Source organism: Perognathus longimembris, chromosome 6, assembly GCF_023159225.1.
Source record: "Perognathus longimembris pacificus isolate PPM17 chromosome 6, ASM2315922v1, whole genome shotgun sequence".
Lineage (NCBI taxonomy): Eukaryota > Metazoa > Chordata > Mammalia > Rodentia > Heteromyidae > Perognathus > Perognathus longimembris.
The window spans coordinates 42,115,595-42,140,782 of record NC_063166.1 but is presented as its reverse complement, the minus strand read 5'-3'; the positions used below and the strand labels follow the sequence as shown (position 1 = coordinate 42,140,782).

General features: G+C 41.3%; 1 protein-coding gene across 1 annotated transcript in view; it reads left to right on the top strand.

Annotated features, from left to right (window-relative positions):
- Nucleotides 1-1,634: 1,634 nt before the first annotated feature.
- The window catches only part of Gadl1 (glutamate decarboxylase like 1), a 176,460-nt gene continuing 152,906 nt past the window's right edge, over nucleotides 1,635-25,188 (top strand). The window contains exon 1 of the mRNA XM_048348605.1: nucleotides 1,635-1,728. Within this exon, the coding sequence (XP_048204562.1) occupies nucleotides 1,692-1,728 (37 nt within the window). The 5' untranslated portion in view covers nucleotides 1,635-1,691. The remainder of the gene's footprint in view (nucleotides 1,729-25,188) is intronic.

The following is a 25,188-nucleotide window of genomic DNA, read 5'->3' as shown; positions in this document are numbered from 1 at the left end:
GTGCATTTCTTCTTAAACTTGTTACCTCCTCCCTCATTTTCCCCTTGCCTCCCGCCTCTTCCTTACCCTCTCCCCCCTCCCCCATGAGTTGTACAGTTGGTTTACACCAAGTGGTTTTGTAAGTATTACTTTTGGAATCATTTGTCTTTTTATCCTTTGTTCTCGATTTGCTCAAGGGCAGTGCTCTACCACTTTGAGCCACAATTCCACTTCCAGTTTTCTGGTGGTTAATTGAAGATAAGTGTCTCAAGGACTTTTCTGCCCAGGCTTGGGCAGAATTAAATTCAAGGCCTTCCTCTCTTGCTCATTCTTTTTTGTTGTTGTTTGTTTTGTTCCTAGTAACTCTCCACCACTTGAACCATGCCTTCAGTTCTAGGTTTTTGCTGGAGATAAAAGTCTCAGATTTGTCTTTCCAGGTTGGCTTCAATTGTCATTTTTCAGACCTGTCTCCTGAGTAGCTGGGATTACAGGGGTGAACAGCTCCATTTTTGTTTAGGAGACTATGTCTAGGTTCTTTACTACTAGAAGAAATTATACCAGACTCTGTGCAGATTTCAAACAATTTTTTTTAGCATTTATACAATCTAGTTGTCATAAATGTGACATTATTGAAATGGCACAAATTGATGGTTCCTCTTTTATCAACAGCTCCTGTTAGGTAGTTGTTAAGAGAATTCACTTTTGGACATCAGATCTGCTGGGTGGATGTTATTTAGTCATGCTCACTGGCTAAATTTACAGAGGAGTATAGCTAAATTGAAATTTCAGGGGCATGGGAGAGCAAATACAGTGTTGAAGAAATTTTAATTAAAGACAGAAAAATGCTGGGCCTTTAAAATCTGCCCTCTGTGTTTGCCTCAGAACCATCTGGCAACAAAATGTCCACCCCTCTCCCCTGCTCCCCATTTGAAATTTTGCAGAGGCAGTAACTGAAACCTGATCAGGAAAAGACAGTCACTTGTACAACTCTTAAATATCAAGGCAACTTCATGAATGGGGAGGAGATTGTGTTTGCAGCAGTTGCCCTAAATAGGCTGTCTGAGCTGGTGGCTGGAGCTTCATGTTTAGCTTAAGGATTCTGGTGGCTGGGGTTTTACAGTTAGCTTAAGGACTCTGGTGCTGGAGCTTCGTATTTAGCTTACGGATTCTGCACACCAGGTCAGCTCCTGCAAGGTTGTTTCTGTCCAAAATAAACAAGCAAACAAACAAACAAGTCCTGGGTCCTCAGGAGGCTGAAATCTGAGGAATACCATTGGTAGCTATCCAGGGCAGAAAAGTTCATGGGGCTCCTATCTCCAATTAACCACACAAAAGTGGAACTGTCACTCAAGTGTTCGCGCGCCAGACTGCAGGGGAAAAGCTAAGGGAGGGTGCCACGTACACAAGACCCCTTCCCTTCCCTGGACCGGGCTGGCGGAGGTCCTTATCTCATGTGACCCCAGGCTTTGGGTTATGCCCTGAGCTAGCTAGCTGTTCATGGGCTGAGGCCAGCGCGCCCTGGAGCCGGAGTGGCGGCGGGAACGGAACCTCTTGTGTCCTCAGTCCTCTCTAGGCTTGGAGAGCGCCCCACCGCAGGCGGTGCACCTGCGCGTCCCAGAGAAGGGACCGCCTCCCATCCCAGGATCGCCAGATCGCCAGGCAGCCAGGCAGCCACGCAGCGGGATCCTGAGTTGGAGGCGGAGCAGAGCAGGATGAGCTGTGTCCCAGGCCGCCGGAGCCCGCCAGAAGGTAAAAGCCTTCTTGGCTCCGCCGCGGGGTCCTCTCCTAGGTTCTAACTTGTCGGGTGCTTGCTAGCGGGGCACTCGGGGAAAGCCCTGGTTTCCGTGGAGTTTTGCCCCCTCTTCTGGACTTTTGTTTGGGTTTCTGTGAGATGAGAGGAGGTAACTTTGCTGGAGACTGGCCGGGTGGGCGCGCCGGCGGGGGTCCTGAGCGCGGGTGGAGGCGTCAGCGTTGAAAACCAGCTTTGCTTTTGCTATGGGGCATGAACACAGCTTCCCCCAGGGGTCCCCCAGGGCTCCTGGCGCCCTGCGCTGCAATGCTTCACTGCAGGCTGCCTTGGTCCTTCTCGGCAGGTGCCGCCCTTCGGTTCTGCCACCTTCCCAAGGCATCCTGCCACACAATGGCCGAAAATGATTTTCTATTTTGGTGGCATTCATTTCTATTTCTTTAAGGTTTACAGCTTTTTTTCCAAGGAAGGCAGGGTCTGGGTTACTTTGAACACGTGACAAAGCACTCAGAAGCCCATTCAGGTCAAAATAGGCCTATAAATGCATGGACATTTGATCTTAGCTGAGGTTTTCGGGATAGACCTTAGACTCGTGCCTCTCCCCCGCCCCCCTCCATCCCCTGGGGTCTACCCCCTCTCTGAAAAGTTTTGTTGCCATTTAGGCTTCATTGCTAACCAGCTATTTGTTGACCTTTTAAAAGGAGTCTTCCCCTAGGAATAACCAACCTCTCTTTGAATCAAAGCCCTTTTGGATTGTACTGTACACCGCTTAATGAAGCTCTTGGGAGGAGAAATTCTCTACCTGCTCCAGGGGTAGCCAGGTAACCAAGCAAGGGGTCCCTGTGGCTCTGGCAGTCAGAGCTGGCAAGAGGAGAATCATTGTGTAAAGAGAAACATTTCATTCTTTTTATTACACTGAGGTGAGTTCCTAACATAATTGCCCCTTGATTAACATATTTTTAAAAAGTAGTTTGAAAAGTTTCATTGTAGCCAGCCAGGCATAGTGAAGTACACCTTAAATCCTACCACTGGCAAGATTGAATTAGGCAGATAAGGAATTCAAGATCAGTTTGGGCTAGATAGAAAAGTCCTGATTCAGTAACAAGTATAAAGTCTTAAAAAGTTGTATAATTGTAGTTTTTACTAGATAGCCTAAGAACATCATCATTTCAAACCAACAATTCCTGTTGTCAAACCTGTGTGTGTGTCCAGGATCCTCATACTATAAGATTTTGTCTATTTGAGAATTGAGAAGTATAAATAAATTAGATTGTTCATTTAAAAAATTTTTTCAAATAGTACAGCAACCCTCTTCATTTGAAGCAAAGATGGGAAGGACAATTGTATCTGATCACCTTAGCCCTACTGTTTGGTTTGTTTTTAACTTTACTCTTACATGTGTATGTTTGTGTGTGCGTGTGTGCATGTGTGTGAGATCGGTGCATGTTCCTTTTGGTACTGGGGCTCGAACTCCGGACCTCATGTTCTTGCCTGGCTTTTAAACTCAAGACTGGCACTAGAGCCACACCTCTACTTTCTTTTGCTGGTTACTTGGAGATTAAGGTTTCACATATTTGTTTGCTCTGATGGCTTCAAACCTTGATTCTCAGATCTCAGTCTCCTGAGCATCTAAGATTACAGGCTGGAGCCACCAGAATTGGACCTTTTATGTTTTAATGCAGTCTTAACAGTCTTTAAAACTCTGAGACATTTCGAATCGGGCATCAGTTTTCCTAAACCATGTGTGAAGAATGAAATGTTATTCCAGGTGTATTGAATGAAAGTCAGCACATCTGATTGGTAATGAACTCAGCTGAGTTAATACCAATGTTAGTAGCTATTGTCCCCAGAAGAGGCCCAGACAGAAGGACAATCACAAATGACTCACCTTCAAACACCTCCTGTGGACCTCCCTCAAGGACGAGATTACAGCAAGCCTTGGTGATACAATATGAAAGTTCTGGAGTTTCTTTAGTACTATGGGCCCTGGGGGACAAGCAGGGATTGATCAGGATACCTACGCAGGAAGAGACCAGGAAGTCATACCTATACCTTTACTGGATCCAGGGTATTTTCCAAACAGCTCTTCAGGATGGGCACATTGTTGGTGACCTTAGAGCAAAGGAGTACAAGTTCCAGGAGTCCTGCTGTGACCCACTTCAGTTGGCATCTAATAACTGAGTGGCCTTCTTAAAGGAGGCAGAGAGAAATTGAAACCCTCACCTGCTAAATCCTAAACACTGGATACTGCTTGAACTACTTGAGTGGGGTATCGGAAAACGTGTCAAAGGTGATTACTCTGTTTTGGTCTGAAAAAGTCAAGCTTCTGTTTTAGAATGAATGTTGAGGCCATGTAATATTATCAGTACTTGTTGGGTTCCTTTGGTTCATATCTAGAATCCTAGCTCCTCAGGAGGCTGAGATCTGAGGACCTTAGCTCAAAGCCAACCAGGTCAGTGAGATTCTTATTGCAATTAACCAGCAAAGAACAGGAAATAGAGGTTTGGCTCAAGTGGTTGAGTTCCAGCTTTGAGTGAAAAAGCCAAGTGAGAGTATGAAGTCCAGAGACAATCCTCAAGACTTCCCAACTCCTAAATTGTAAGCACCCACTGTATTAGATATGTCAGTAACCTACAGTGACTTCAGTAGCTGCCGTAAGGGAAGAAGGAAGCTTCATGTTCAACCGTGAACAGGAATTCCTGAGGACAGTAACAGGTTCGAGTCCACATGGTCTGTCTTGAAATTCTTGAGAATAAGGTGAGAGCATGTTCCAATAACACCTAACTGTGCCATATGCTTACTATGTATCTTTGAAGTTCCAAGATCTCCTCATAGGCGATAGTGCAAAGGGTAGATCTACTGATCTTCTGAAGATTGATCTATTGAAGATCTATTAAATTCTCTTGTTGACCATCCACTGTGGACCTGTACTTTATGGAAGAAGGTAGCAGAGAGTCTCACTGCCGAGAAGGAATTCTTATTGTAGGCTTCCAAGTAGCTCACAATCTTGTCATGGTACTTCCAAGAGAACTTTAAGCCATTAATTGTATCCACTTGTGTTTTAATTGTATGAAGAATCAAGTATCCTCTGGGTACAAATCATTTTTCCCTTTCATTTGATATTATAGTACCATCATTTATATGGTTCTTTCTGAATTAGATATAGTTCTGATTGAAATACTTTTGAAATGGAAGTAAAATTTTAATTTTTATAGGGTAGAACAGAAATGTATTCTGCTAAAACACAGATTTTCACATACTTTGCTTCTTCCCTCCCCCATACTTGAACTTAGGGACTTAAGTACTGTTTCTTAACTTTTTTGGCTCAATGCTGGTGCTCTTCCACTTGAGCCACATCTCAACTTTCTGCTTCTTGATGATTAATTGGAGATAAGAATCTCACAAACTTTCCTGCCCAGGATGTCTTTAAAGACTGATCTTCAGATGAGGGCTACAGGTATGAGCTACTGACATCCAGCTTTCATATGCTTTATATATAAAATGTGCTTTATATATAAAATATACTTTATATATATAAATATATACATATATGTGGTAGATTGGGAGGTATGTTGTAATAAAATTGAATTCTTGATATTCAAATTTGAATATTTTGATAACTTTGGATATATAAAATTTTTCTGAATGCTTTGATATACAAAATTTCTGTGTAACTTTTCTCTCTCTCCATCTTTTGTTATTCTCATCGCAACTTCTTCACTTTTTGTGAGACTTTTCCTCACCATTTATCTGAAGCCCACCACAGGCCAGATTTGGTCACCCCCGCCCCCATAGCTTCCCGTTATTGCTCTACCAGTACAGCTTGTATAACCCTTGGACAGTGGGAAGTAAGGCAGGATTGTCCGCGTTTCTAAGACTTGAAGAGCATTGTTAAGCCTGCTGTTCAACCCAGGGCTCTAGCTCCAGAGTTCACACCCCATGGATGTGAATGTTGGCAGGTCACCTAGAACAACAATTTGCTTGCCTCTTCAGGGACCACAGGAACCCAAGAGAGGGCCTGGGATGTGACTGTATAACCATACTACATAGTCACAATGCTTTCTTTTTGGCGGTAAGGTGAGGATGGGGTAGTGGCTGTGAGTATTTGAAGTGTGCATAAAGGCATGTAGGTAGGCACAGATTCTGCCCCTGCTATAGTGTATTCTGGTTCCTAAGAATAAAAGACTTTGGGAGACAGGGCAGTGCCCCACTGTATCAGGGCTGCTTCTCTTATCTTCTTCCCCTAAGTCAGAATAGGTGGGAGTAAGCAAACCCATGGGGCCCACAGCTGTTTCTTTTGTTCGTTTGTTTGTTGTTGTTGTTGTTTAAGAAGCCATAATAAACAAGAAAGGAGAAAAGGAAATCGAAAATATTCTGGCCCAAAGCTTGGTTAGAGAGTATATCTCTGGATATGCAATTCAATTCCCATGGGTCTCAGTTTCTTAATCTATAAAGTAGGGACAAAAACATCCACCAGTTAGGATTATGGTAAGGATTGTGGAAATCAGACAGATGAGATGGCAAATAGACTGCTTTTGCTTAGAAAACTGCAAATTGAAGCTAAGAGAGTAAGTGCCAAATGTTAGCACACGAGACTTTGCAGAAAGATAGCTCAGAGTGATAATGTGAACCTTGTGTCTATTCATGCAGAACGTTTAAGTTGCTGCTAATCTTTGTTGCTTGGGCTTTCAGTTTGAGGAAAGACTAAGAGGAATTTAATTTATATGTTAAAACTGAAGAATGAATTTAGACTCCAGGTGATTCATGGGAAGCTGATTTTCAAAATTGAGCCAGTGACACAATGAATTTACTGGGACAAATGACTTTCTCATATTTAGCTCCTCAATTTCTACATTAACTTTCTTAACTATATCATGAGTTGGTGAATACTGATATTCTCATTTTCTGATTATCTTAGATTTAAGTAATTAGATACAATATGGTGCAGTTTGGCAAGCATTTGTATACTTAAAAAATATTTGTTTTTTTTTCTTTAAGGAGTTGCACAAATGGGCTTCAAGATGTCAGGTTTTAAGTACAGTGCATCTTGATCAATGTGCTCCTCCCCCTTTCATCATTCTCACCCATCTTTCCCACCCCACCCATCTCCTCAAACTTTTATACTTTGAATTGAATCAGTTTTTGATCCTATACACAGCTATTTATGTTTCCTTCTATTTTATTTTTGGTCTTTCCATTAATTTTCAGGCAACTTTTCTTAGTCTTCCTCTCAGTAGCAATAGTGAAATTTTGGTATGCATTAAATATTTAGAACTTTGAATTTACTTGGCAAAATGCAAATGCTAAGTTATTTAAATTATAGTAGAGGGGCTGGGAATATGGCCTAGTGGCAAGAGTGCTTGACTCATATACATGAAGCCCTGGGTTCGATTCCCCAGCACCACATATATAGAAAATGGCCAGAGGTGACGCTGTGGCTCAAGTGGCAGAGTGCTAGCCTTGAGCAAAAAGAAGCCAGGGACAGTGCTCAGGCCCTGAGTTCAAGGCCCAGGACTGGCAAAAAAAAAAATTAAATTATAGTAGATTGTAAAGTGGTGTGTACAGTCAGAGTCCATTTTGTTGAAAAGTAATAATCCAGTTACATACATGGAACTGGAACTGAAAAATACATACCTATGGATTCAATGCAACTGTGAAAGATTAGGTAGATAATGGAGTTTCTTCTCCTAATCTGGATGTTCTGTAGCAAGGCAGCATTGATTCTGTGGAAAAGCAAAACAGATGTTAAAGAAGAAGCTTGTGGATAGAGCTTTGTATGCTCAGTTATTTTTCACAGGCCAGGGTTTCCAGTTGTGATTATCTGCTTCATTTTCCTGTCCTTACACAAGTACCAATGCCATTTCTATTATTTCCAAGTCCTTACATTGGATTCTGAAATGTGTTGTCATTAATCTCCCATTACTGAATACTTACACTGTTTCAATATTTATCCTAAACAAGACAGAAGAAAAAAGCAGCCAGCTCAAAATTAATTAAAAATGTAGTCAAAAACAGAGAAGTCTGCCACTCAGAAATAAAAAGATTAACAACATTTTGAAGCAGAAATGATCATTGAAATTCTACTCAGGAACACATCAAAATGCCCAGTTGTTGAAAATCCATTGGTGAGAAGTATTTTAAATTTTGACAAATGAACACCTTGGCCACTGTGTACTTTGTCACCTTGCTCTAGGACCAATAGCACGCTATTGTTTAGGCAGTGGCAGAGGTGAGGGGACAAGCTTTGAGCTTTGATCTCATCTTGATCAGAGTTCAGGTTCTGACAAATATAACAAGGTCCCCTATGTGCACACTATTCCCCTTACCAGCTCAATGGAGCTGTGTTCACAGTGTTCAACATCTCATGATCTTTGTGAGGATGGATGGAGAGAGCTCTGCTAAGTAGCTGGCATATTGAAATGAGTATTTCTTTCCTTTCTCCATCAATAAATATTTATTGCATGGAGTTGTATGAATAAATAAGCATAAGAAACTCTATGGGGAGTATGTGTTAAAATACAACTTAGTTTAAGTAATTCCTCCAAACCAAATAACAAATCCATCATATAATGAAATGAGAAGACCTTTAACTTCTATCATTCTTAATAGAAAAACTGGAACAAAGCCTTGATTTTAAAGATTCTTCCTGCGCAGAACTGAAGCAAGCAACACAGTTGGAGAAGGCAAGAGGAAATGTTATAGTGTGGGAAACAATGTTTGTTTGTTTGTTTTTTCCTGTCAATGAAGTTTTGATGGTGGAATACAGCTGTATATTTTGCCTTGGGGTCATTTAGGGATCTGAAACTGTTCCTGCTTCTGTTGCTAGCTTAGATGCTGCAGACTTGTTGAGGAAATAAAGCAAACTTACTGCAAGGATGTGGATTTCTGCTCCTAGTCATCCAGTTTACACTGGAGGTGAGTGAAATGCCCACTCACTCTGGCCGATGCCTTTGCCCTGGCTCTCTCTGGGTGTTACCTTAGCTGTGGCTGCCACCCCCAGTGTATGCTCAAATTTGTCTTCTTAAGCAGACTGCCTGTACTTTTCCTCTCTGGCAAAAATCTCTGTACTATTACGGCTCACTTGATGTGACTGTAGAAACAGACTATTCACTGGGCCCCTAAGATCTGTTTTTTTAGAGAGAGCTCTGTCCCCAGTTGCACCTCCACCTTCTTCCTCTGTGAATTTTCTTAATAGTACTGAGCTCTACACTTAAAGATGGCTAATCCTAGTGCTGGTGTCTCACACCTGTAATGATAGCTACTGAGGGGGGTGAGACCTGAGGATGGTGATTCAAATTTACCCTGGGCAGGAAAGTCCATGAGACTCTCATCTCCAATTAACCACCAGAAAACTGGAAGTGGCGCTGTGGCTCAAAGTAGTAGTGAGATAGCCTTGAGCAAAAGAGTTCAAGGACAGTGCCCAGGCCCCGAGTTCAAGCCCCATGACAGACAAAAAAAAAAAAAAAAGTGATTAAGATAGGGCCAGGGGCTGGTGCCTCAAAGCTATAATCTAAGCTACTCAGGAGGCTAAGGTCTCAGAATGGTGCTTCAAAGCCAGCCTGGACCAGAAAGTCTATTAGACCCTTATCTCCAATTTACCACTTAAAAACCCACCAGTGGAGCTGTGTTTCAAGTGGTGAGTTAAAAATCTAAAGGACAGAGCACAGGCTCTCATTTAAAGCCTAAGTGCTGGCACAAAAATTAAAAATGGTTAAGATGGCAAGTTTTATCCAGGCTTTTCCAGAGGAGTAAGAAGCACCAAATTTAAAATACAAATGTATACCTAAAAAGTATTTAAGTATAGAAACATTCATACACGATTTAGAAATTTACTTACTTCCTGTTTTAGTTCATTTTGTGCTGCTATGCCATAATACACATAACGGGGACATTATTCAGAGTAGAAATTTATTATTTCACAGTTCTTAACTCTAAGAAGTACTAAGTCTTTGGTCTTTGTGCAGGAGTCTGATGGACTCCTTTGTGGTGTGTCCTCCCAAGAGAAGAAGGTGTGAGGGAAGGGGAAGGAGCAGAACTTGACCTTTAATAATAGCAGCCTCCCTATGCCTAAGAAAGGCCTAATTGCCTCTCTAGGATTCCAGCACTAGTAAAGTTACAACATCAATAAAGTTTCCTCATGGGTTTTAGAAGGGACAGACAGTCAATGGAAATACTCCCTGGACAAGTATAGCTTTTCTGAGTGTGTATCTTGGCATTTTGAGCACTGGTTTAATATAATAATTGCAAAGCCTGTTTATCCTTTCCTGCATTGTCCTCCTATTCTCCTCTTCATTCTTTTACCTCTTTCCCCTTAAGTCCATCCCACCTTTTTCAGGTACCCACTTCCTGGTATTTATTTTGGTGAACTTTGACTTTGTCTTTTTAAGGAATTATACTATTTGGGTTCTCCTTTGAATCTACCATATTTCAGTTAATACATTTGCATTCACTTGAATAACACTCTATGTATTTACTTATAAGTTTATAAGCTAAATGTAGCTCCCACATGTAAGGGAAAACATGCATCCTTTGCCTTTCTGAACCTCACGTCACCTAACATAATTTTCCCCAAGTCTTTCCATTTATTTACAAATGGTTCAATACAATTCTTTCTAATGGATGAATAAAGTTCCATCATGGATGTATGTCACATTTGCTTGGTCCATTCATCCATGGAAGGGCATCTTGGCTGGTTATTATTTCTTGGCTATGATAAATAGTAATACTTTTAAACACAGGCTGTGCTTCCCTCTGACTGCCTTTCTGAGTTGCTCTGCCTTTTCCAACTGCCAGTCTTCTGAAGAGAGATTAGGAACTGTGTAGGTAGAATATAAAGAGGAAGGCACATACTATTTAGATCGCAGCAGTATAGAAAAAAGCTTCAAGCTAAATGATAGTTTCATAATATAGACTTTGCCTTGGAATACAGCATATAAATAGTTTTAGTTTTTTTAATAAAACCCAGTGGACCCAAAGAGTTAAGATCATGGAACTTGGTCCACAGGATAGAGAAAATAATCTGGAGCACATTTTATGGGTACCCACACAGATGATGATAATGGGGAGAGGAAAAGACAGAAGCAAGAGCTGTAAACCATCCTCCATTTCTCAGTGCCTGAGATCCAAGCATGTCTGTGAGGATAGCATAGGGAACTCAGAAACACCCTGTAATCCTAACAATGCCAAGGTGAATACTCTCTGGTGTTGGGTGAAGGAGATTATGGACTAAGCTCCTCAGGCAGGTTTCAGAAGCCTGCTTATTCTCAAAGGATGGCAGTTATGAGTTACGTACCCTGTAGTTTCAGGGTTCTTCTCTGATGAGGGTGAGGACAAAGGCCTACTGATTGATATAGTCTATCAGGGAGTCAAGAAGGGATGTTACATTAGCCCAGTGTAGAGCCAAGGTGGAACCATCACTGCGAGCCAAGGGGCACCATCTCAGGACCAACAGTCTCTGACCATAGTGGAAAGAAACACACGAGTGGGCTTTCCCCCTAACTATTGAGTGGGAATGGCATGTAGAATAGAGACAAGTGGCATGCCCAGTCAGGGTTGGACATTTAGATCTAAGACCTCCACCACTCTCCTTCTGCCTTGGAGCTCAGTAAGATACACTTCTCTCCTCATACACCTGAGGCCAACAGGAATATGTTAGGAGAGGGGACTGGAACTATTTGATGACAGGAAAACAGATTGTACTAAATAAAGCAAACTTGTCACCCCTCCCCAGTAATGGAGGTTCAGAAGAAAGATAAGAATAATCAGAGATCAAAACAAATATATCACATTTACTCCTTGCATCTATGTGCCATAAATGTAATGGAACTACAAATAGCTATGAAGCAAATGAAGTTGGCTGTGTCAGCCAGATCATTGCTATTCCCATTATCATTGGCTCTGTCTGTGAGGAGTACAGTTTTCAAATATACCAATGTGCTAGACTGGGTCTCAGGTCTGCTGATGGAACATCTCACAGTAAGTAATCCTTAGCAAAAATGTTCTCCATTTTTTATTTTTTTGGCAACATTTAGCATTGAGGTATAAATTTTGGTCCTCACACTTGTTAGGCAAGTGCTTTTATTGCTAAGCCACAACACCAGCCCTGGTTTTTGCTCATGAGTTTTGAAGTTGGATCTGACTTCCTACCTTTCTACCTGGGCTGGCTCCAAATCATGATCCATCTATGTTGGGCTTCCCCAGTAGCTGTGATAATGGATATTGTCATTGATGAAGTGGAGTGTTCTCTCAAACTGTTGTCTTCCTTGGTGGGCCTCAAACCATGATGCCAAACAAATCAAATAGCTGGGATTATAAGCATGATCCACTGGTACCTGGTCTGTTTTTCATTTTATGAGAGGAAAAAAATGGATGAACAATGTTACCAGTCATATTGTACATACTCTTTCTGTCTCTATCTCTGTCTCTGTTTCTGTGTCTTTCTCTCTCTCTCTCTCTCTCTCTCTCTCTCTCTCTCTCTCTTCTCTCTCTCTCTCTTTCTCTCCCTATATATTAGTACTGGAGCTTGAACTCAGGGTCTGGATGCTGTTCCTTAACATTTTGCTCAAGGCTGGTGTTTTACTAGTTGAGTCATACCTCCACTTCTACTATTTTTTGTTAAATGAAGAGTCTTTTGGATTTGTCTACTCAAGCTGACTTCAAACCATAATCCTCTATCTCAGCCTGAATTATAGGCATGAGCCACTAGTGCAGAATCTACTTTTATACATTTTGGAATATGATCCACATTAATTACACAAATTAATAACTCAATTAACAAACGTGCATTAGCTATAGGATCATTGTTAAGAGTATCAAGGCATTTTGAGAGCAGCATTTACTTGAGAGTTTCAGTTAGCAGGAAAATTAAAGCACATGCAGCCACAGAATGACTCGGAAAGAGACTAAGCTAAACTCCCTATGCATTTATTCTAGTCATTTGTTTATTCATTTACTCATTCATTTAGTGGTACTGGGATTTTGATTGAAGAAGTCCATCTTGATAGACAAATACTCTATATTTGAGCCATATCACAGCCTGTAGAATGTTATTTATGAATATGTTGTTAGAGAAGATAATTTTAAAAAGCATAAAATCAACCTTGAAATATGCCAGTGAAGTCAGCATTTATTAGTGTGTGGTAAAAATTTCAGCGTCTAGGAACTTCTTAATGCTAAGTATGACAGAACAAGTATGAATTACTTGAGGTTTAACAAACCATTATTAAATATTAAAATACATTTGGTTGATTTGGCATGGCATGGACAAATTTTGAATTTGCAGATTTCAAATTTTGCCTATTAAATATACTTCCTTTGGGCTGGGAATATGGCTTAGTGGTAGAGTCCTTGCCTTACATGCATAAAGCCCTGGGTTTGATTCCTCAGCACCATATAAACAGAAAAAGCCAGAAGTGGTGCTATGGCTCAAGTGGTAGAGTGTTAGCCTTGAGCAAAAAGAAGCCAGAGACAGTGCTCAGGCCCTGAGTTCAAGCCCCAGCACTGGCAAAAAAAATCATAAAAAATAGGCTTTTTTTTGTTTGTGGTATATAGCTGATAAGTTAAATCTAATTCAGTACTTTGAGTGCTGTGTGGTTTGATCTCCTAATAGTTTTTATTGACAAACAAAAATTCAATGAAGATTTAATTGGTATTTTATGACATATCTTCTTTTAGATGTCTATGTGTACCAAAAAAGTACATGCAAGCCACATATCTCCTTTATGGGGCATTTATTTTCATTGTGGTACATTGTTATGCTATTAGCCTCATTTTATTTCAAGACAATAATTTATATGAAGAAGTGATCAAGGATAAAGAAAATCTATGAAAAATTGAATTTTGTAATATTACTCAGGGTCTTTATTTTTCATGTTGATAACACAACTAAAAGGAATTTTAGAAAATAATTATAAAGTTTAAATCTTATGACAGTTTTTCCCAGAAGTGTTCAATCCAACATGTCATCTCATCCATTAATTGTTCTTTTACTGGTTTGTGTGTTTTCATCCACGCTCCCTAGGGAGAGAGGTTGCACAATTTAGTGGAACGGGAAGATATGTTCCAATCATTTATAGTTTTAATATTATCTCTGGATTTACTATCCCACTGTGTGATCTCCAGAGATGTTAATTAACCTGTCAGATGCTCATTTTCTATTTATAGACTGAGTGCGGTACTCATCTCAAGGTGTTATAAAGGTTTGTGCAAAAGCATGTAACGTGGGTGCATAATACATAGTCTAACTGGTTCGCTGGCATTCAAAATTGGTTACTGTTTCCTGTATTTGAGCTTTCTAAAAGCAGACTCTGGATCAAGGATGAATGTGTAAACGGTGACTTTGTAAAGCGACTGTAGGGAGACAGCTGGTGAAGAATGTGTTGTAAAATAAGTTGTCACTGAGTGTCCACAGCTTAATCTTGCTGGGTGACACTGATATTGCTGAAGAAACCACACATCAGAGTTATCCCATCTGAAGGACAAGAGAGCTGGACATTTAGACTTTCGTTTCTGTCACTTATTGTTCCAGGGATGCTGAGGGATGGGAATTAACTTTTCAGAGTTTTAGGCTTGCTGTGTGAGTAGATAGAGTTGATTCTGGCCAAAACAGAAAGGCCCCAGGCAAAGAATGTGGACATCCTAACAGGGTAATTTCCCAGCTTGCATCTGGACAAAGTGAGATACCTGAAGAATCACCCTGAAACGCTTGCATTTTTCTCAGCCTTGACATTTGACATTTGTTTTCCTGGCTTCTCACTCCACGGTGTGCTAAAACCACATCTGATCACATCATAAGAGGCATAAATATCCAGAAATGAGTAAGATAGTGTGTGTGATACTCAGGATCAAACCCAAGGTCTCACATATGCTAGGCAATATGCCACTGAGGCATAATCCCCACTCTCTAAGCAGAGTGACTATGAAATTAGCCACAACAAAAGTCTGCATCATAGAAAAAGGCAAAGTATTTTCCTTAAGAAAATTCCCCACTGCCTCACTTTTCATAAAAAAAATAAATGTTATAAGAACAAACTTGAGAATCAGATAAACCTAAATTCAAATTTGAGCTCTGATACCTCTTAGCTGTCTAGATGTGAACAGGCTCCCTATCTTCTCAGTTTTAGGGTGATGTCTATAAAAGGGAGGGATTAGTATGTAGTTTGCCTAGTTATTATGAAGACTAAAAACCACAGCATGTTTGCATAAGGAGGATTATGGAACAAGGAATTTCTTACATGAATTGGAATTTACCCAAATGTGGGTGGATCCAACCAAATTCTGTACAGTAAAATTGGAAATCACTATCCTGGAAATGTAAGAATTGTCAGGGTGGAATGGGCAGAGGAACATTAGAATCCAGGAATGGTGAGTGACAGCCTGTGACTGTAGCAAGGCCTAGAGAAAGGAAGCTGTTTCCTCGTGCAGCTGTCATCTCTCAGTCTAGAGCCAGAGAATGGCAGAAGAGAGTGAGAACAGGCTGCCACCTGTCAGCTTGCCTGAGCCTCCAAGGCTATCAAAGAGGCCTGACCTCTTAGCTGCTTCTGTGGGTTAGAAAAACACCCTAGAGAACAGAATCAGGCTTTGTCTACCATGTGTCATCTATGTAGGCTGAGTTTAAAAACAGCTATGGGGAAGCAATTACCCTGAGTCTCCCATTTTTCTTGGACATGCCTGTGGTATTATCCTGTAGCACTATTGTGTGTATCTGTTGTATCTAATTACTTACATTTTAAATTTATGGTCGTGGACCATGATTGGCTACAATTAGGTAGCCTCATCTTCCTGAAGACCTGGTTCACATCATGACATCTTGGACGTCAAGCCTAATTCAGTCATAGGTTGGACTTGGGGAGATTATCTGATAGGAATTATTGTATAATATTGCTGGGAAGAATATGCATAATTTGTGGTCATAGGCTAGACTATAATAAAATAGAAAAACAGTAATTTTTGTACCATCAGCTCATATCTATAATCCTAGCTGCTCAGGAGGTTGAGATCTAGAGAATTTCACTTCAAAGTCTTCCCAGTCAGGGAAATCCATTGCCAATAAACCAGCAAAAAGCCAGAAGAGGAGTGGTGGCTCAAATGACAGATCACCAGTCTTGAGCCAAAAAGGTAAGGCAAAGTGCCCAGACCCTGAGTTTAATCCTTGAGACTTATTCTAGATGGATACAAACTTGTGGTAAAGTGGGTCTCAGTTTAGGCATAACCCATGCCTGTTGTTATAAACTCTGTAGGTGCTCCACCAGTACTCTGGTTCTCACCATCAGGGTAACTCAGAGATGTATATGCAGCACTCATAGCTCTAGAATTTCCTTTGCAAGCAATATCACTTAGAATGTAGCTTCAACCATTAATAGTTTCTCTTGGGCAAGTGAAAATTTTAGAATATTTGCTCCAATTAGAAGATTCTATGAAGGAAGATTCGATGAGCCTACAGGATGAGAAGGGTGGTGTTGATGGTGGCCTTATCCCTTCCTTTGCTTTGCTCAGGAGCTCAGCTCTGGCCTTTTCTTTGTACCCAGCACCCAGTAATGCATCAACCCTGCAAGTTAACAGTCCCCTCTCTTTCTCCAGAAGGCAGTGTAGACTATTCATTTTTACTTAAAGATAAAAATACCTTGGAGAGTTGTTACTGCCATTCTAAGCAGCTTCTCAGTGTGCTTTTTCCAACCATATTTAGTAATACCAAATAGAAGCTTGGGCCAGTTTGGTTTTCTGCATCTGAAGAGACCACTAGCGACTGTCCCAGAATATATGTTGAGGTGCAAGAGAGCTGAGAGCAACTGCCCTCTTTCTGTCTGTAAGGTAGTGGTGGAGCCCTGGGCACAGATGAACCCTCATCACAGTTAATCAAGAGATCATGCAAATGGGGCACCCATTTATAGCATTATTTAAATTTTCATTTAAATTGCTGGTTAACTGGAATACATTTAAAATCTTCAAGTCAACACTCAAGCAAATTGATTTTAAAACTAGATATTAAATTGCAGCACATTGCAATTTAATGCATGCTTCTAACATAATTGCTTATTGCTCAAGGAGTACAGAATATGTGTCCAAATAGTTTAGTGTGGTTGATGAGACACAGGAAGCAATCTTCTTGCTTACCTTTTCTGAGGGGAAAAGCAGTAGAGTGTGGTAATTATTATCAAGGTATCTTATTTATTTATTGCCAGTTCTGGGGCTTGAACTCAGGGCCTGAGCACTGTCCCTGGCTTCTTTTTGCTCAAGGCTAGCATTCTGCCAACTTGAGCCACAGCACCACTTCTGGGATTTTCTATATATGTGGTACTGAGGAATTGAACCTAGAGCTTCATGTATACGAGGCAAGCACTCTTGCCACTAGGCCATATTCCCAGCCCCATAATAGCTGTCTTGAGTGAAAAAGCTAAGAGAGTGTAAGACCCTGAGTTCAAGCCCCAGTACTGGCATGTGCGCGCGCATACACATGCACAAGCATACACACACAGCACCACCAAGTTTACAATGAACACTAGTTCATTGTGTGAACACTAATCAGAGAGCATGAGTCACTGATAAAACAGCGAGACTTATCTGAAGTTTCAGAAATATATGTGAAGGAGATGGAAGACAAGATGATGAGCATAAGCAACCTAGATGACAGAGGAGGAAAATACCAGCAGGAAGTGTGACTACCAGGGAAACACTAAAACTGAAGAACTGATGAAAGACGGAGTGAGTACAGTCACTGGGAGATGTACTGTAGCAGGGTGTAGTGCCTATTGCTGAATCAGATTAAAATGTTTCAAGCAAGGCAGAGTTCTCCAGACTGGAGCTGAAGAATGGGGAAGGGAGTTTTAGAATGAAGATGCAGCATCCAGTTCCTTCAGGGAGCCCACTGCTTTGCAAGCCTTGCAAATCAGAAATGTGTTGAAGGGGAGATGGGGTGAGCTTCCTATTGATATGGTGAGCTAAACATATAATGCCAACCAATTGTCAAGTAATGCTATCTCAAGTGGCAGGAATACTTGTTGCTGAAAATCTACCTTCCCTAGAAGGTTACCTGGTACCCTATGGAAGGAGCACATTTGGAAATTAAAAATAAGTGAGTATAGATATCCCATGTATTTGTTAGTCATTGGAGGAGAAGAGCCAGCTGTCTCAGAGGCTTCCATATAGAGAGCTTGTCCTCTACAATGTTGGGTTGGGTTTTGGGGGCTCATGTTTTGAAGGAGGTGACTTAGTGTGCTGTTTCAGTTCAATATGAGCCATCCAACTGATATCCTGCATGTTAACAATAGGATCTCATAAAATAAAACCTAGGCAATGGCAACATGTCACTTCCAGAAATGTTTTATGGTCATCTGTGCGCCAAGAAAGGAGCTAGTACATACAATAATAATCTTTTCTCTGTCTTATTCTGTCACCATGTCATCCAGTGATCATTTTAGAATACGGACTTGGTAAAATATAAAAAAGCAAACCTATCCTCATACCATAAATAGTTACAGGGCTTGGTTCAGTAATCTTATTGCAAGAAAAATGATAAAATAGATACAAATCTACAATCTTGAATTCTGTTTCTGCTCTCACTGCCTCATTCGGTTACTGCCATTGGGTCTCCTTGACTCTAATTCTTTTTTGGGTGGGGTGGGGTGGTGAGGTAGGGTAGGGGAAAGGCAATAGTAGGGCTTGAATTTGGAGCTTAGGTGTTGTCCCTCAGCTCTTTTGCTAAAGACTGGAACCCTACTACTTGATCCATGCCTCTACTTCTGGCTTAGGCTGGTTAATTAGAGATAAGAGTTTCACAGACTTTCAGGCCTGGGCTGCCTTCAAATCATATTTCTCAAATCTCAGCTTCCAGAGTAGCTAAGATTATATGGAGATAAGAATCTCATGGACTTTGCTGCCTGGGCTGGCTTCAAACTGATTCTTAGATTTCAGGCCTTCTGAGTAGCTAGGATTACAGGTGTGAGCTTCTGGCACTCTGCTTACCTTCAGTTCTCGATTTTCCTGTAATGGTTATACCGACACCTAACACAACTTTCTGCAGCACTTCCTGATTCTGAGAAGGCCTCCTTGGTGGCAGCTAACCTCCTGCAACCATCTGTGGGATTTGTCCCCATGCCTTCTCCACAGCACGTTCATTCTCTCATTTACAGATGCTGCCCCTGCAACAAACAGAAGTTCACAAGCAATCAGACCCATATATGTGCACACACACACACTTCTTTGCTAAGTTCCCGATGCTTTCTAGATCTCAAGTCTCCTTGCCATACTCTTTGTTTCTGCCCTGTTATAATCAATTCCTAGGACTCAGTCATACCCCTCCTTGACCTGAACATACCAGCTCTAGCCTACTAGTCTTTTTTTCAGCTTTCCTTGTGTTAGAAACAGTTGCCGTGATCACCAACTTCCTTTCATTATTTAGATCCCAATTCCAAGTTATCAGTCTTTTCTTTCATTCTTCCCCACACCCAATTAGTCAGCAAGTTCCTCATCTTCACAGACAAATGCTTCCAAGTTGTACTATTCACTCTCCCTGTGCCCTGCCGGGCCATAGTCATCTTCCCAAATTGCCTGGTCTTTTTTAGTAGCCTTGTAAGAAGTATCGTGTTTCCACATTGATCTTTATATGGCTTGCACAATAAGCTCTTACAGATGAAAACCTCTTCATACCGTCTAAATCCTTAGTGACTTCTGATTGCTTTTAGAGGAAAATACAAGCTAACCTGACTTGCCCCCAGTCTGCCCTTCCCAGCCTTACTTTATTCCTTCCTTCCTCTTTTCCTTGCACTTGGGCCTTGCCAATATTTTTCTATTTCTTTTTGTTTGTTTGCTTGCTTTTGTGCTGGTAGTGAGACTTGAACTCACATCCTCACTCTCTTGCTTGGCTTTTTCGCTAAAGGTTGGTGCTCTGTCAATTGACCCACACCTTATTTGGAGATGAATTTCTCTCATATTTGTCTCCTCAGGCTGGCTTTCAACTGTGATCCTCAGATCTCAGTCTCCTGAGTAGGTAGGATTACAGGTGTGAGCCATTAGCACCCTCCTTATTTTTCTGTTTCTTGAAGAAGCCAATATGTTGGTTATTTTCATTTTCTGGTTCTTTCTTCTGGACCTTTCTTTGTCTTCTCATATCAGTTAATTCAAACATCTCCTCTTCCAGAGCTCTTTTAATCAAACCAAATCTTGAATAGATCTTTGTTTTTCTTTTACTAAATCAGGTCATTTACTCTAAAGCATTTAGGAAAAGCTGCAATTGCCTTGATTACTCATCGGTTTGTCTCTTTATTACCCATATCCAACAATTTTGCTCAAGGCAATGTGAATTTTCCTGTTCCCTTGTTCATAACACATCCAGGAGCATGCCACACCCTGGTGTACTGACAGCCAGTACCCTCACAGAGTGGCTACATGAAGAGCAACTTCGGATGCCACCTGTAGTAGAGACTTTCTGACTTTTGCATTCAGCAGTGCTGAATTTCAATTTGTATTTTGCCTGACTTTAGCTATCACACTTTATCCTTCCTGAATGGAATCTCCAGTTTTCCTAACTATATCTTCTTTTGCTTACTGGATTTTGAAGTCATTATCTGTGTGTCTGATTCATATCTGAAGTTTCCCAACAAGGACTTGCACATAGTAGAAGTTCAGTGAGTATGTCTTTATGAAAATATGAATTTAAAAATGATCCATTCACTGTGCACTTCAGCTCAGGAAAATTTAACTCTAAAAATGAGACTAAGGAAATTGTGTGCATGGTTTTGTTACTTAACTCTTTGATTTCCTATGTGTAGCAGCCTTTTCCAAGCCAGGGGTGGTGGCTACACACCATAGCTACGCTCACACTTGTCATGTGCTGCCATGATGCAAATTGCTGGTGTTTCTGCACAAACTGCCTTGTGTTTGCTGTTTTGCTATCATCATTAGTATTATTTTTGTCTTGATTATTTTGTATTTAGTATTCGTATTTAGTATTATTTTGACTTGATCTTGAGGACTATCATCTGCTAGGCAATTTCTTTACCACTTGAGCCATGTTCCCAACCCTTAAGTCATCTTCTCTGTAGATTGTTTATTGGTATGTTGTTTCTCAGGCAGCAAGAGTGGCTTTGAACAAGTGTGATTTGAAAGGGATGCAGAGGATCTGAGGTTGGCCAGAGAAATCAGTGAAATTAAGCATCCATTCTTTAAGCCCAGAAGAGGCATCATACCTGAAAAATTTCTGAACAAAAAGATGTTCACTTTTAAACACTCAGTCTTCCTTTGCCATGTTCCCACATGTTCTTTCTAAGCCTTGTCATTTGAGAACAGAGGCCTTGTGGCATACTTCCATACCTACGTGTGAGTCTAAAGGTTCAGCAAGAAGGCAGTTTTAACTCATCATTACCATTCAAATATGGCTGTAGTTCATATGGGCTGGCCCCTGAGCTCTCTAGGCTCTGACTCTTGGGCCTCCTTTGGTCTCCATGTGAAGGGACCGAAGGGCTCTGGAGGGTTTCTTCACCTTCTAGCCAGGTGCTTGGATTTACTTATTTATTTGATCCATTGAGCTTCCTTTCCTGTATATTAGAAGCAAACATTATTTTTCTGTTGTTAATTTTCACTTAATAATGTGAGACTTGGATGGGATATTTTGTTCTAATTGTCAGACTTTCTGACAAAAACCAGATGCTGTTAGTGTAACCTCTAGCTGAGTGCTGTGAGAGTTCACATGGACTCAGTCACATTTGCACTGGCTGCTCATTCTATACACTGTTTGGGCACTTGCCTTGAGCCTTGGGTGTATTACCATGTGACTTAAGGCAAGAGCCTTGGCCATGTCTCTGTTTTGCTGCTGAGAAACACAGATGATATGGGATTTAAAAACTGTAGTTAAGGTCATAGACCGCAGAGATAGGATTTGACTTTGATCCACCTAACTTGAAAGCTTGATCTTGGGAATCCATTGAGCTATGAGTGAAATCCAGATAAAGAGAATTAGCAGTATCCAGAGATGAGAACTGTGCATTCACCTGTTTAGAGGTGGTGAGGCCTTGCTTAGTGTATTGTACAGTGCCTCATTCTATCAAGGATAACAAAGGGATCCCACTGGGGATTAAGGGCTGTCAAAAATGATTAGAAATACTGTGGCAGTTTTAACTGGTAAAATGAGCAAGTTAGCTGGGTGCTGGTGGTGCATGCCTGTGATCCTACTTACTCAGGAGGCTGAGATCTGAGGATTAGAGTTCAAAGCCAGCCCACTGAAGGAAAATCCATGAGTTTCTTATCTCCAATTAATCACCTGGAGACTAGAAGTAGAGCTGTGGGTCAAAGTGGTAGAGACCTAGCCTTGAGCAAAATTCCTTAGGGACAGTGCCTAGTCTCTGAGTTCAAGTCCTACAACTCCCCCAAAAAAAGGAGAGAGAAAAATTTAGATGAGAATTTATAGAAGTTTTTATTCACTAGGTTTGGAGTCCCATGGGGGAGAAATTTGATCTATTTGGTCTGCTCACTTGCTGTAAAATGGCACAGAGGCAGATTTCATCCCACCTCCACCTGGGAGGATCCCTGTGACTATCCCAATGGTCTGTCATTGGAGTCACTGACGTAAGGAGTAATGAAGTTTGGAAACTGCTTTTATTTTTTACTGCAGTGTGTGTGTGTGTGTGTGTGTGTGTGTGTGTGTGTGTGTGTGTGTGTGTGTTACTAGGGCTTAAACTCAGGGCCTGGATTCTGTTCCTGAGCTTTTGCTCAGGCCTAGAGTTCTTCCACCTAAAACACAGCTCCACTTCGGCTTTTTGGTGGTTGACTGTAGATAAGAATCTCAGGGACTTTCTTGCCTGATCAGGCTTCACACCAAGACCCTCAGATCTCCTCTTTTACAAATGTGAGCCACTGGGCTCCAGCATGTTACTGCAGATATTTTAAAAAGATGCACATTTTGGGATTCAGGAGAATTCACTGGCACACTGACTTTTCATGAAATCCTAAATCTGAACTCAAAATGTCCACATTACTTACATTTAAAAGATTGTATTAGCCCTGTGCTCGTGGTGGCTCATGGCTGTAGTGTGCACAAAAGCTCAAAGAACTGCATCCAGGCCCCAGAGTTCAAGCCCCAGGACTAGCAAAACAAATGAACAAAACATTGTGTTGCACAGTGCACAGTGGTACACACCTATAAGGGAACTCACTTATAAGTGAACTCACTGTTAAGGAACTCACAGTGGGACTTAGCAGTGACTCTTTGGGAGAAGGCTCTAACAGAAAAACAAATGCAAGACAGGACTGGATGGGGGATGGCTCAAGTAGTAGAGTGTCTGATAAGCAAATGAGAGGCCCTGGAATCAGTCCCCATACCAGGGAAAAACAAAGTTCAAATTCTGCTCCATCTATGAACAGAAAAATTTGGGGAGGAATCCAGGAATCTGAGTCTTTACTGGTTTATGTAGAGCATTACCCAGACTGTCTCTTGTTTTATAGCTGATTGATCTGTGGTATGGAGAGATGATATTACATTGAGTTCAGAGAACTTGGAACTGATTGGAACTCAGCTCATTTACTCATGTGTGTGTATATGTGTGTGTCTGTGTGTGTGTGTGGTGTATGAGAGATCTGTAATGCCTGAGTAGGTTGGGTAAAATGACTTCCAAGGTAATTCCATAGCCAATCAATCCTTGACAGCTGTGGGAAGCCTGTGTTTGAACTGTTTCCTGGGATGTCCAGCAAATGGACCCATGTATCTCTTTTTCCCTGTGGGAATGTGCAATCATCAACAAGAAATAAAACCTGTACATGAATAACTACAGTGGAAAGGAATAATGTGTGGCATGTGGCTGGCAGACTTGGCTGTCATCTGTGTCCTGGGACTCAGATGGGCAGCCCTGTAATTGTGGTCCCTTGTCCAGGTCTTTCACACCAGCAAAATAGTCATGTGATCACACCAAGCCCATCTCACTTACTACAGTTGTAGCTTGCTGATGGTCACTCACAAACTCTATTACACACTGCTGTACATGTATGGAGATAGCTGGTATCAGCTGCCATTTACTGTGCACTCTTTTCCAGGTGATGTTTTCAGCCTTTATCAGTTACTTCTTTCCATCTTTTGTCAACGAAAAAGACACTTCCACATGCAACAGTATTTGGGGTGGATTTACTGTTTGTTAAGAGCTGTTACATCTCTAACCAAGACAAACCTTGGGCTTGTGTGGAATTTTGGGTAGAGCATGGGTTGGAGGGTCTGGTGGGAATGCAGGAATTTCATTCTGTGTAGGGCTGAAAGGCCTTCACTGGGAAGCGTGATCCCAGGTGAGACTGTGATTGTAAGCTGCTTTGGAAGAGCAAGGATTACCACTGAGAAAAAGAGAGAGGCCAGAAAGAAGTCGGGGAACACAGAGAACATAGAGAACACAGGAAAGAGAGAGAAGATCCTTTTATGTGTGATTGCTCTAATAATCAGAGGCTGTGCATGGCTACCTGGTTCCAAGCTCTTCTTTCAGTTCCCTTTTCTCTTCCCTGGCCAATCAGCTGTGTTGGACCACAGCACATAGTTACTGGAACTGATGATGCTGGTTCTGACAGCACTTCCAAAAGACTGGTGGCCTCTAACAAGGAGGAAGCCTCTACCCAGAGCATGGGTACAGAGGTCTTGATATTGCTGAAGAAAAGTATTTGAGGACACATCAAAGTAAAGATCCCTGAGAGGTTGTCAGGGCCCCATGGACTTTCCACCACTCTGACAGCCAGCTTGTGGATGTCAGACATGCCAAACAAAAGTTGCAAAAAACAAAAAACAAAAAACAAAAAACAAAAAAACAGCACTAGATCCGTCACTCTCAAGTGAAACAGGCAGTGGAACAATATTCAGACAGCTGCAAGAGACACTGTTCAGAGACACTCAGAGGATCCCCTAAAGAAGGGACGAAGAGAGACATGGAGAAAGGAAGGCAGCAAGAGGTGCCTATGGAGTGGAGCAGTGAGCAGAGCAGGCCTGAGGAGAGCCGAGAGGCCTGTGGAGAGGAAGAAAGAAACAAACTCCCCCCTTGGATGCTGCTGCTTCTCCTAGTTCCAGGATAGCCTAGGACAAGGAAGTTGCAAAGTAATAAAACTCCTTTGTCATCTTAAAAAAAGTTTATTATCAGAAGCAAAGTGAAGGGAAGATAGACAGTACATACTCAGACATGAGTATGGACACATCTGATAACAAATACAGTGAATGCTTTAGCATTAAGAGTGTGTGTGTGTGTGTGTGATATAAAAGGAAGTTGAGGTTCAGCTCAAATTAAATTCACTTCAGAGTAAGTGTTTTCCTTTGATGTGACACCTGGTGCATTTAGTCTCTCTTGCTGTTACACTTTTATCTGTGAGCTCAGAGACTTGAAGACTGACCTGCCCATTAAGGATGTCTGGGCATCCTGTCAAAAAAAAAAGGATGGATTTTTTTTTTTCACTTACTCCCTTCAAGACAGGCTTCCATCCTTGAAAGAAGAAAAACTTTCACATATGTTCTG